This window comes from Felis catus, chromosome C2 (genome assembly GCF_018350175.1).
Source record: "Felis catus isolate Fca126 chromosome C2, F.catus_Fca126_mat1.0, whole genome shotgun sequence".
Classification (NCBI taxonomy): domain Eukaryota; kingdom Metazoa; phylum Chordata; class Mammalia; order Carnivora; family Felidae; genus Felis; species Felis catus.
Window position 1 is genome coordinate 67,642,457 of NC_058376.1, and position 12,592 is coordinate 67,655,048.

Sequence of the window (12,592 nt, forward strand, 5' to 3'; positions counted from 1 at the left end):
TAACACCAAAGGTGGTCTGTGTGGTGTGTGTGTGCTGTATACGATTCACATGGTAACCTCGGTACCTATCACGATGCCTGGACTAGTGGGAATCCTACATGTATGGAATGAATAAATAAGTGAGGAGAGATAACATGTTCCCTGTAACTTCAGTGTCTTTGCATCTGCTGTGCCGTCTACTTGGAATGTTCTTCTGCCACTTCTTTACTCATTCTTCACATCTTGGTTCGAGCTGCACTTCTAAAAAACCCATTCTTAAGCTAGATTATGCTAACCTGTTATAGAATCATATGGATCCCTATGCTTTACCTTCATAACACCAGGCAATACTTACATTTTTGTGCAGTTACATTATTAACCTCTGTGAAGTACACACTTATGGAGGGTACAGACCATAACAGTTAAGCTTATCATTGTCCTGCTAGCACCCAGCTCAGTGCCTGGCATATAGTAGGTGCTCAATAATTTTTTTCTATTATGAAACTATAGTAGCAGATATTTTTTAATCCATAGAAAGTAGCCTTTTTATAATACTAACAATTTTCTATAGTTATAGTTTTCATGGCATCTACCGATTTACAGATAATGGGATGTATTCATAACATTTACATGGTAGTGATTTGGTAAATATATAACATGTTGAAAAAGAGTTTCATGGAAAAGTAAATGCTATTCATCAGGGCTTAGTTTCTCTTACATTTGCTATCAGCTGAGCAGTATTATAAGTTGTTTGATTTTTATTTTTTCATTTATTTGCTTTCTTTCTAGATTTTTTACGTAATCAAATCTAAATAAGCAATCCTATATATGACACAGGGGAAATGTGTATATCCTTTTCTTTATATTATCTTTTGTCCACATACTAGGGGCTAAAGTAGACAAAATATGATGAAGTGCTTTTTTATTAAGAGTTCAAGTTTTCAGTTGTTTTTAAATTCAGTTTATTCAAACTAAAAACAAAAACAGTCCATCCATGTTGTCACAAATGGCAAAATACTCATTCCTTTTTATGGCTGAATCATATCCCATTGTATGTACATTACCACAATTTCTTTATCCATTCATCTATCAGTGGACACTTAGGTTTCCATATCTTGGCTATTGTAGCAAATATTTGTTGACAGAATGAATGTATGCATGAAGAGTACATAAGGATTCCTGGTGATCAGTTCTTTCACAACATGATGAAATCAGATTATTTGTACTCCATCCTCCCTGAGAAACAGGGCTCTCAAGAATATCAAGGCTCTGGCCACACAGTCATAGGGTCAAAGCAATCCTAAGTCAAACACCTGGTCACAAAGATACAGTCATAACCCCAGGATGCACAGCCCCCAGAGTGCTCAGCATTGACCTAATGCATAAGCTGCTGTGAATCTAGGAATCCTGGATGATGAGCCCAGGTGCTAAGATGTTGCCTGTCCTCACAGACCCAGTTCAGAAATAGCCAGAAGAGCCTACAGAGAGAAGGCAGCAAGGAATCAACACATGGCAGGGGCAGGCCCAGGTTAAAATAAAGGATAGTTAATTGAAGGAAGCATGAACAGCACATCCCCTTCTCTCTCTTCAATAGTTTGTTTCTCCTTATTGCTATTGCAGTGGCCCCCTATGTTTCACCCTGTCACTGAAATCTAGAAAAATAAAGTGGCTGTATTGTGAAATCTCACCCAGTTTTTTTTCTTTCTGTTTTTCCAGAGTACCATACCACGTACCTGAGAGATCTGATGAAGCCCAGTGTGTTAACATTTTGAAGACAGCCTCAGGCGACAAAAGTACTACACATTTTTAATTAAAGAATAAAGTCCATATAACTGTCCATTGTTTATATGCCTTTCCCTTCAAGTTTTGGGCTTACCTTTTTTTGTCTATTAATATTATTATTACCATTAATAATAGTGGAGGTTCCAGGACTCCATCTGAGAAAGCCACCCTGTAATGCCAGCTCTGCTCCCTACCTCAGGAGCAGACCTTAACTGCTTCTTTTCATTTCAGAGCAAATTTGTGCGCCAAGCTCACCTGACTGGCTCCTGGCTCAGGAATAATGTTTAAGACTAACACCTCCTGTTTCACATTCAGCCTTCTTTTCTTAATTTTATAAATTGCGTTTTACGTAGAACTCCCAATTACTGGAATAATGGCTTTTATCTATGATAATTCTAAGGTAGTGCCTCATTCTATCTTGTATATTTGTGACTGAATAACTACCTCTTCAGTCTTGTGGGAGTTATATATTTTATGGCTTTTATAGTATTGCTATTAATATCTTGAAACATAAAGAGATGTGTACTATAATAATGTAATTACTATGCCCTGAGAAAATCACTGCTGAGGAGCTCTTGTCCCTCTGTGAAGATCAGTAGGAAAATGGTGGCTTGGCGTGCTGACAATGATGAGCAGACCAACTCAAAATTTGGAAAATTAAGAACAATGAAGATGGAATCAGCTCTGGATCCTGGATCCACTTCTATCTGGGCCCTTGCTAACCTGAGAAGGATCCGCCTGCGGAACAAGCTATAGATAAGCCTTAGCAGAGAACACTGGGTCAAGCACTGCACATTGTGAACCCACTTCTCTTCTTGAAAGAAATGACTGAGATGATGGTCCAGAGCAACTATGCAAGAGCCAACTGAGAGATCACAACACTCAAAAGAGAAAAAAAATGAAAGATCTTGACAACAGAGATGCACATGAATGTCCTGTCTGTCCAGTCCTCTGACAAACCTTGGGATTAGCAACAGGTAGACAGTCTGTCCAAAAGGACTTAAGACAGACAGCAGCTTCCATGGTGGTTGGTGAAAAGTTTGGATAATAATCAAGTTATTGTGATGTTTCATCTGGCTGCAGGCAGAGCAGGGAAGGAAGAGCTATCATCTTGATAATGGGATAAATGGAAGGAAGCTTAGGACTCTTTCAACTTACTTCTGAGACACAAAGAGCTAGAGTGGAATCAGGAGGACCAAGATGTAAATCATCTAAAGGCCAACTTAGCTGGCAGGTGCCCTAGGGAGAGATCAGCTGGCCAAGAGCAGAGGTGGCAAATTTATATCTGAGGACTGTCTATATGTCATTATAAATGATGGGGAAACTGGGTACAACGAGAGGACTATACTAGCCCAGTAGAGATGAGTCAGATGACCCTGGCTCTAAAGCAGCATCACTAAGGGACAAGGCAGCCTCAGTCCAAACCAAGAGAGAACTTTGGGAGGCCCAACCCACAGAAATATTTCTTCTTATTCTACATAAAGGAATCTAGAAGGTTGTAGACAGCTGTACTAGCCATGCTTGTCCTTGTAATATTACCATTTGTGTGTTCTTCCCTGCATTTGCTTCATTAGGCCATAAGCATCTTGTTGGTTTCTAACATGTTTCGTATAGTGAGTTCTTAATAAATTTTTCTTAAATTGATTTAAAAGTCTCCATTTTCTGCTTCTACTTCAATGGTACTACTCAACCCTTGTAGTCTGATATTACTTCCTCTGTCTTCCTAATGTACTTTCTCCCTCTTAATGTCTCTATGGAAGCCTCATTCTCCAGTCAGCTAATGGCCTCTGACTCATCCCACACCCTCCTCTTCCCCTTTCCCTAACCATTGTATAAGAAAAAGGGGCTTATATGATTCTATATGTTTATCTCAGTCATGAGACATAAAAAATCAAGTAAGGGAGGTTCTTTCTGAGGACAACTGGGAAGTTTGGAGTTAGGGAAGGGATACTTGGTTTTCAGTTTGTAACTTTTATATTCTGTAATTTTAAATTATGTGCTCATATATACATTAAACAAAATCTTAATGTAAAATATTCCTTAAAATACCCTGATTATAAAATAAATGCATATAACTGTATTGTATATTTGTAAAGTTGCTAAGAAAGTAAATCTTAAAAGTTCTCACTGCAAGAAAAAAAGTTTGTAACTATATGTAGTGATGGATGTTAACAAAACCTATTGTGGCAATCATTCCACAATCTATACATATATCAAACCATTATGTTGTACATCTAAAATTGGTACAATGTTATATGTCTATTATATCTCAACTAAAAATGAATAAATGCATACACACACACATATATGTATATTCACTTAGCATATAGCATGCACTTAGTATATATTGCTACATGTGAGATGACCCAAGGAAATTCTGGGGGAAAAAACCTCTAGGTTCTGTGAGGGCAGCAATGTGTCTAATTTCTTTACCAATGAATCCTAGGCACCTAAGAGTACCTCAAAACTATTTGTTCAAAGATTGAATGAAACATTAATGTGCCTCTGGTGAAAACATCCTTCCTCTGTATTAAATTCTCCATATTTTCTGTGTTCCAAGTCTGGGGGAAGAAAAGCCAAAAACAGTTAAAAGATGTCATTAAGTATAACACTACTAGTTAACATTACTGGTATTTACCTTGTACCAGGCACTCTTCTAAACTTTTAAACTCATTATCTCATTTATTCCTCACAATGACCCTGTGAGGTATCAGGATATAATGACCATTCTGTTGATGAAGAAACTTACACATAGAGTGGTCAAAGTGATTAACCCAAGGTCACTAAATTAGTAAGTGACAGAGCTGGGGGAAGTTTTGCAAAGCATCAGCCCCTCTGCCCCTTTGCTTCTCAGCCATAGAAGAAATACCATTTTGGTTGGTTGAGTGCCTACAGCACATTTTGCACTACACTCCCTCAACCCTCTGAGGTGGTGCCTCCTAAGGATGCATCACTGAGATTTCCAGAAGCCCCTCCTTCATCTCACAAGACCAGAAGCTGTGGATGATAAGACACATGATATGACCAGCAAAAATGAGTTTTGGGTCAGAAGGAAATCGAACTACAACTTCTGCCTCCAACTCCTCCACCTCTACCCCTGCCACTTATTCTTTTGTAATCCACCCTCCTCAGTGTTCTCACGGTGTTCTCAGATTTGTTAACCTGGGCTAGAAAGCAAAGAGTCATCTCTGACCACTGCCCTCCAGCCTCTCCCTCAGTACCTACTGCCACCCCACCTTCCTGCCACATTTGGTTATCACAAGACCAGGCAAGTATTCTTATGACTTCAGCACCCACCCCTTCTTTTCTCACTCAGGCCCTTATTTCCTCAATTCAAGAACATGACAATCTCTACTGATCCCAGTCTGTTGTCTCTCTTACCCTGCATTCTGTCCAAAACATTAAAAGAAACAAGGAGATAAATAGTGAAGAAAAGGTCTCCTCACATTTCTTTTCCCTAGCCACACAGAGACAACTATGATCTCCAGGTTCTTATGTATCTTTCCATAGACACACTATGCCTATTTATAAGTGTGTGTGCACATGTGTGTGTGTGTGTGTGTACATATACATATGTATATATAGTATATATATATATAAACATGCATACATACACACGTGTGTGTACATATTTTTCCCCTTATTCAGGCAGATTTGGTTTTATTCTTTTTTTAATTTTTTTATTTAAAAAAATTTGTTAGGGGCGCCTGGGTGGCGCAGTCGGTTAAGCGTCCGACTTCAGCCAGGTCACGATCTCGCGGTCCGTGAGTTCGAGCCCGCGGTCCGTGAGTTCGAGCCCGCGTCAGGCTCTGGGCTGATGGCTCAGAGCCTGGAGCCTGTTTCCGATTCTGTGTCTCCCTCTCTCTCTGCCCCTCCCCCGTTCATGCTCTGTCTCTCTCTGTCCCAAAAATAAATAAACGTTGAAAAAAAATTAAAAAAAAAATTTTGTTAGTGTTTATTCATTTTTGAGAGTGAGAGAGACAGAGTGTGAGAGGGGGAGGGGCAGAGAGAGAGGGAAACATAGAATCTGAAGCAGGCTCCAGGCTCCGAGCTGTCAGCACAGCGCCTGACGCAGGGCTTGAACTCGCGGACCGTGAGATCATGACCTGAGCTGAAGACGGACAACCAACCGACCGAGCCACCCAGGCACCCCAGATTTGGTTTTATTCTACACCTAAGCAAACAGCCTAAACGTAAGACCCTTGCTAAGAAGATTAAGAGAGACACCTGTCTTCAGTATAATCCTTCATATTAAAAACATATTACTATATTGGCTTTCACTCTCACCCATATGCCAGCATTACTGTGGATCTTATAATAAAAGTGAGATCCCATTGGCTTTTACCACATCTGCCTGTTAACTCCAGAAGAAAAAAATACTTAACAGATATGGAGTCCTGCACTATCTTTAGACACAAATTTTGAGCCTGTTCCAGTTTGAACAAGTTATACCCTAGGTCTGATGAACAACAGTCACCCTGAAATGTATCTCCCATTTATTGCATTTCATTTTTTGTTTCTCTTCTTTAATATTTATTTTCAGAGAGAGAGTGAGAGAGAAAGAATGGGGGAAGGGCAGAGAGAGAGGGAGAGAGAGGATCCCAAGCAGGCTCCACGCTGTCAGTGCAGAGCCTGATGCGGGTGTGAAATCATGACCTGAGCTGAAATCAAGAGTCAGGTGCTTAACCAACTGAGCCACCCAGGTGCCCCCATTTTTTATCTTTCTGGATTTACTCCCTCTCTTTGGTGGTACATATCCACCAGTAGCTTTCTGAGAAAGGATATATAGCAAATTAATGATATTTTGTGTATCTAAAATGTCTTTAACCTATCCTTCTCTCCTCTCCCACTTAATTAATCACTTGGCTTGATATGGAATTTTAGATTAGAAGTTATTTTCATTGTCTCTAGTTTTCAGTGTTGTTCTTGAGAAGGCTATAGAAATTCTGACTCCTTATCCTTTTATGTGGAAGCTTTTAAGATCTTCTCTTTGTATCCAGTGTTCTTAAATTTTGTAATAAAATTCCCATTCATCTACTGTGATTGACACTGAGGTGTCCTTTTCTATCTGGAAATGCATGTCCTTCACTCTAGAGACATTTTCCTGAATTATTTCATTGATTATTTTTTTCCCTTCTATTTCACTAATCTCTCATTCTAGGATATGGATTCTAATGTTGGATCTCCTAGACTGATCCTCCCATTTTATCTTTCTCTCTTTTTCTCCTTTTCCATCTTTTTGTCTTTTGTTTGATTTCTTAAAGATTTCCTCAAGTATAACTTTCAACCTTTTTGCTGTATTCTGCTATCATGTTTCAATTTCCAAAAGTTCTTTTCTATTCTCTGAATGTTTCTTTTTGCAAGGAATCTGTTCTTAATGGTTGCATTATCATCTCTTGACTCTCTGAAAATCTCAGTAATAGGTTATTGTTCAAGTCTTATTTTTCCTCTCTTATCTCTGTGTCCTCCAAGTTGTTTCTTTTTATTTGTTGGTTTTGGTCTATATCATCCATGTTGGAGGATTGCTCAGATGTCTGATGGTGATGTCTGTTCATGATTAAGAGTAAGGAATGAAAAATTTGTTTGGAGGATCTAAGTCTATGGGTGGGCTTGTTAACTTTACCATTAGAGTCAAGGGATCTGGATGGGCATTTATGGGGGAACCATATTTAAATCTTTCCTCTTCAGTTGGTAGTTTTCCTGTATCTTGCTTGGAAGGTGGAAGTCTGGCTGTCAGCACTTTGGGAGTCACGTGAGAGAAAAGAGAAAAGAAATATGTGCACATGTGATAGTGGTGGGGTCTCTGCAGGCTTTATTAAGTATGAATAAATTTACGTAATCTATGTTTTCAGTATGGTAACTCCATCCTCAAGTGTGTGAGATATTTCCCAATTCAAACACTTTCTGCTTTACCCTCTCCATAGAACAAGACTCCTGACTTCTGCCAAGATGGGAGAGGGGAGTTGCCCAGTGGTGTGGAGTGGGAAAGGAAAGTGCAGCTCTAACTATCACACAACTTCTACCCAGTCTTCCTTATTTTGGCCCTTATCTTTTCCCTCAAACTTCGCCTCAATTGGTTCTTGGTCCTACCAGTTCCTAAGGCTTTTGATGGTTCTGGAGTATAAACTGGATTGTTTCTTAGGTTTCTGCACTGACAGGTTAGACTTGGCTGTCCTGCCTTATTAAGTTAGTTAGCACTCAACCATCTACTTTTCAGATTCCAAACTTGTCTCCTTTCCTATTCTTATACTTTTAAATTTGTCCACTTAAGTTAAAAAAAATTTTTTCTTTAGTTTTAGTGGAATTTTAGAAGGTAATAAAATTAGATGTATGTATTTAATCTATCATTGTACCTGGAACTCCACTATTCTAGGACTCTACCATTGAGTGCCTCCAGTCTAACATCCAAAGTCATCAACAATGTGACTTGAAACTAACCCAACTATACCAACCTTATTTTCCCCTCTTCTTTTATTGGAAACAATGGTACTGCCAGATTTAGCTACTAATAATTTCTGAAATATAGCCTGTATTATCCAGATTGTTTCCATTTACACTATTCTGTATCTCTGGAATATTTCTTCCCATCTCTGTCTTTGTTTACTGGACCCTTTTTTTTTTTAACTTTTTAAAGTTTATTTGTTTATTTTGAGAGAAACAGAGAGAGAATGAGAGGGGGAGGGGCCGAGAGGAAGCGAAAGAGAGAATCCCAAGAAGGCTCTGCACTGTCAGAGGCTCCGATGCAGGGCTCGAACCCCACTAACTGTAAATTCATGACCTTAGCCAAAATCAAGAGTCAGACACTTAACTGAGCCACCCAGGAGCCCCTAATGGACTCTTGTTCATCATTAAAACCTGGCTCAAATACCACTATGTCTGTTGGACCACACACAGCTAACAACTACCCAGGCTGCACAGTAACACCATATCCTTCGATCACAGAATGCCCCTCCCAGCAGTAATTCATTCCTATCTTAAAACTTTCCTTCCTTCCAAGCACCATGATTCTGGCCATTGGCCAATATATAGAGGACTTCCAGGTTTCCTAGGGGAAATCCAAGCCACCAAATAGCAAGTGTTATTTTGTTATACACAGCTATAGTCCTAAACATCCTAGTCTGGGTAGTTTCATGTTCTACATGCCAACTTCTACCAACCATCCTAGCTTTGGCTTTTGATCACCCAATTGCCTCTGACCTTGCCATACCACTGAGACCTGACAATCAACTTCTCCTCCCAGGTTAAAATCTTAATTTCCCGCTCTAAGTATGACTTGGATTCACTCCCTAAAAAAGCTGCCTCTGGCCACCCAGGATAATCATCCCTTGAACCATCTCAGCCTTCTGAACCCATTATTTCAAAGCAGTCACACCAGACCAGATCTTCCCAGCCAACAGGAAGCAGGATTACAGAGTCACATGGCCCTACACAGGAGGTAAAAGTGTGTCCCGTACCTACCCCTCAATTTTAGTAAACATCCTCATTAACTTAAGTAAAACCTCTCATTTCATGGAATCATATACTTTTAGAGCTTAAAAGAACTCAAACATTCCTTGGCCCTCATGGGAGGTGGAGATAGATACCACAGGAATTAAGAAGCAGGGTCTGGAGAGATGTGGAAACGGAAAATGAACTCACTCAGAGATGGGTAAGGTGGTGGGAAGGTTAAAGTAGAATAGAAAAGGAAAATTGTCTGTTTACAGCAACATCTCTGAACCGTGCTACCCTTCAAGTTTGCCAACATGTAATAAAACATTTCTAATTTTGTGAGCAGTTATTTTTGTCTGTTCCTTATACATTTCCTAAGAAAATATTTATCTGCAAAGAGTAACTTAACAAGCATTAAGGATAAAAGTCACAGATAATGAATGAAACAGAGAAGAGGAAAGAACCAGTAGTTTTCATTCTTAGGAAAAAACACGTAAGATTTCCCACTTCTCAAATTATTTCCTATTAAGCTACACATTCTATTACAGTGATCAATAAATTTTCTTTAGTGAATGAGGAAAGGGGAATACATTTTGGTATTCATAGGGCCCTACACCTGTAAAGTCTAAATCGGAATCCCAATGCTGGGGGAACCACAGATGCTGTGTCTTGGGACTAGGCTGTCTACTAATACTGTTTTCAGAGGAAACTAAGCACCCCAGCCTTTCTCATCCTGGCACCATTTACATTGTTTCCTATTTACATACACACAAGAGCAAGGTAGTGGTTTTTTTTTTACAAACAAGTGTAACATAACAAATATTAGAGTGCTCATTACTTTTTAAATCTCTTATTGTGAAAAGAAGCCCTTTAAAAATATACATGAACTTATTGCAGAAAGTAGCTCTCCACTCTGGCAGTAGTATCAGTTTCCTGCTACTCACTGCATGTGGCAAAGTGGCTTCCTTTCCCGTGATCAGATTGTATAGCATTGTTTCCGAGATTACACACTCTGAACTCCTAGGTTTCCAAAATATGGAGAACACAGAGTAAAAAATCACTAAATTTTCCTAACAGCTGATTAGAAATGGGAGAAATGTGGAAACCATCCAGTAGAGCCCTTCCCTTTGAGGTGGCAAACAAGGGCAGAGAGGAGGGGATTCACCCAACATCAAAGAAAGTCAGCACTAGAACTCAGGTTCCTGACCTTCAGGTCATTGCTTTCCACCTCATGGTGCCCTCTGTGCTTCCTGTTAGCTGGAAGGGCTGGGAAATGGGCATCAACAGATTATAATGTAGCAAGAGCGTTGACTTTGGGTCAGATAGACCTGGCACTGCTACAGTTGGCATGCGACCTTGGGGCAAGTTACTTGAGCTCTCTGATCCTAGGTTTCCTTATGTGTAAAATAGGGTTAATAACACCTACCTACTTCATGAAATCAAGCACAATCCAAAAGATATGAGGATTATACAGTTGAAAAGAGAGGGAGAAGGGGAGGAGGGGAGGGATCCAGCAAATAAGCAATTATATAGCTTGTTTCAGTAGGGTGGGGTTGGGGGGTGGTGAGTGAGCATTAGTAGTGAGAGGATGGGAACAGGAAGCCATGATGGAGTAATAGTAGTGGGTGTGGATTCTTTCACGTAACACTTAGCCCAGAAGTCCCTCCACACCTTGCTGAAAGCCAGAAATGCTCCTGCAACTCCTCCTACATCAGCTTCACTTGAAGAAGTTCCTCTCTCAGCATCTCAACCCAGGGACCGAGATGATCCATGCAATCACTTTATATGCATGGGACTTTTCCATCCTTACTGCTGAAGCCAAAGTCATCTTTTTAAGATATTTATCTTTGTCAAGATTATTTCCAGACTTAATAATATCTCCTTTCCATCAAGATGGCAGAGAGCTCCGCCCTTACTAAATATAACATAAAATTCTATGCAGTCAGGCTGAGAGAAAAAGGGGTTCTCTCAAGGGCCAGTGTCTCCCAGTCCAGATTTTGGAAGACCTCTGTCTTAGAGGGCAATTATGCAGAGAATGGTTTTGTATTTGAATGGTTTTGGATTAGAGGCAAGAAAACCAATTAGAAAACTGGCACAACTAGCCCCTGCAAGTTTAACATTTCTGAGTTGCTAAGCTAGAAGAGCCTCCTTACATTTCCAGGCTGGATCCTGGTGCCTGGGCTCATCAGATCAGGGGCAGGTCTAAGTAGACTCCACTACAGAAGCAAATCCAAATGACAGGAAAAGGGAAACTTAGGGGAGTTGCTTTAGGAGAGACAGACCACAAGAGTTCTCTGCACTCAATCAGAATGGGATAAAATAAATCCTAAATGATGTTGGAAAGGTGACATAATTCAGGCAAGGCTAGTAGACTACAAACAATAGTATAAATCATAGTCTTTGAATAAACCCACAATTATATGGTCAATTAATCTTCAACAAAGGAGGCAAGAATATATAATGAGACAAAGTCTCTTCAAGAATGGTGGTGAAAAACTGAAAAAGTACATGCAAAAGACTGAAACAGGACCACTTTCTTACACCACACAAAAATAAACTAAAAATGGATTAAGTATGAAACCCTAAATATGAAACCCGAAACCATAAAAATTCTAGAAGCGAGCATAAGCAGTAATTTTTCTGACATCAACTGTAGCAACATTTTTCTAGATATGTCTCCTGAAGGAAGGGAAACAAAAGCAAAAATAAACTATTGGGACAGGATCAAAACAAAAAGCTCTGCACAGTGAAGGAAACAATCAACAAGACTAAAGAACCTAATGAATGGGAGAAGATATTTGCAAATGACATATTCGATAAAGGGTTAGTATCCAAAATATGAAACGTATTAAACTCAACACCAAAAAAACAAACAATCCAATTTAAAAATGGGCAGATGATATGAACAGACATTTTTCCAAAGAAGGCATACAGATGGCCAACAGACACATGAAAAGATGCTCATCATCACTTATCATCAGAAAAATGTAAATCAAACTACAAAATGCCAGTCCCAAGATATTACATAGCATATGATTCCATTTATATGTCATTCTTTAAATAACAAAATCATAAAGACAAAAAAGCAGATTGGTGGTTGCCATGGTTATGGGTGGTGGAGAAAGGAGGAGGTACACAGCTGCAAAGGGAGAGCACAAAGGAGCCTTGTGGCAATGGAATATTTCCTTATTACATGAATGACAGTTTTTACATAAATTTACACACATGATAAAGTTGCATAGAACTATACACATGCACACAGATGAATGCACGTGAAACAATACTGGTGAATCTAAATAACCTCTGTGGAGGGGCGCCTGGGTGGCGCAGTCGGTTAAGCGTCCGACTTCAGCCAGGTCACGATCTCGTGGTCTGGGAGTTCGAGCCCCGCGTCAGGCTCTGG

At 39.6% G+C, this 12,592-nt stretch overlaps 2 protein-coding genes and 1 long non-coding RNA gene across 5 annotated transcripts in view; 1 reads left to right on the plus strand and 2 right to left on the minus strand.

Annotated features, from left to right (window-relative positions):
• The window catches only part of CD86 (CD86 molecule), a gene marked incomplete at its 5' end in the record, with an annotated part of 43,249 nt that extends 39,844 nt beyond the window's left edge, over positions 1–3,405 (plus strand). The window contains 1 exon segment of the mRNA NM_001009229.1: positions 1,696–3,405. Within this exon segment, the coding sequence (NP_001009229.1) occupies positions 1,696–1,789 (94 nt within the window). The 3' untranslated portion in view covers positions 1,790–3,405.
• The window catches only part of ILDR1 (immunoglobulin like domain containing receptor 1), a 294,614-nt gene that overhangs the window by 111,254 nt on the left and 170,768 nt on the right, over positions 1–12,592 (minus strand). The gene's annotated exons all lie outside the window — the stretch shown is intronic.
• Positions 1–12,592, minus strand: part of LOC123379969 — a 44,775-nt gene that overhangs the window by 28,078 nt on the left and 4,105 nt on the right. The window lies entirely within an intron of this gene.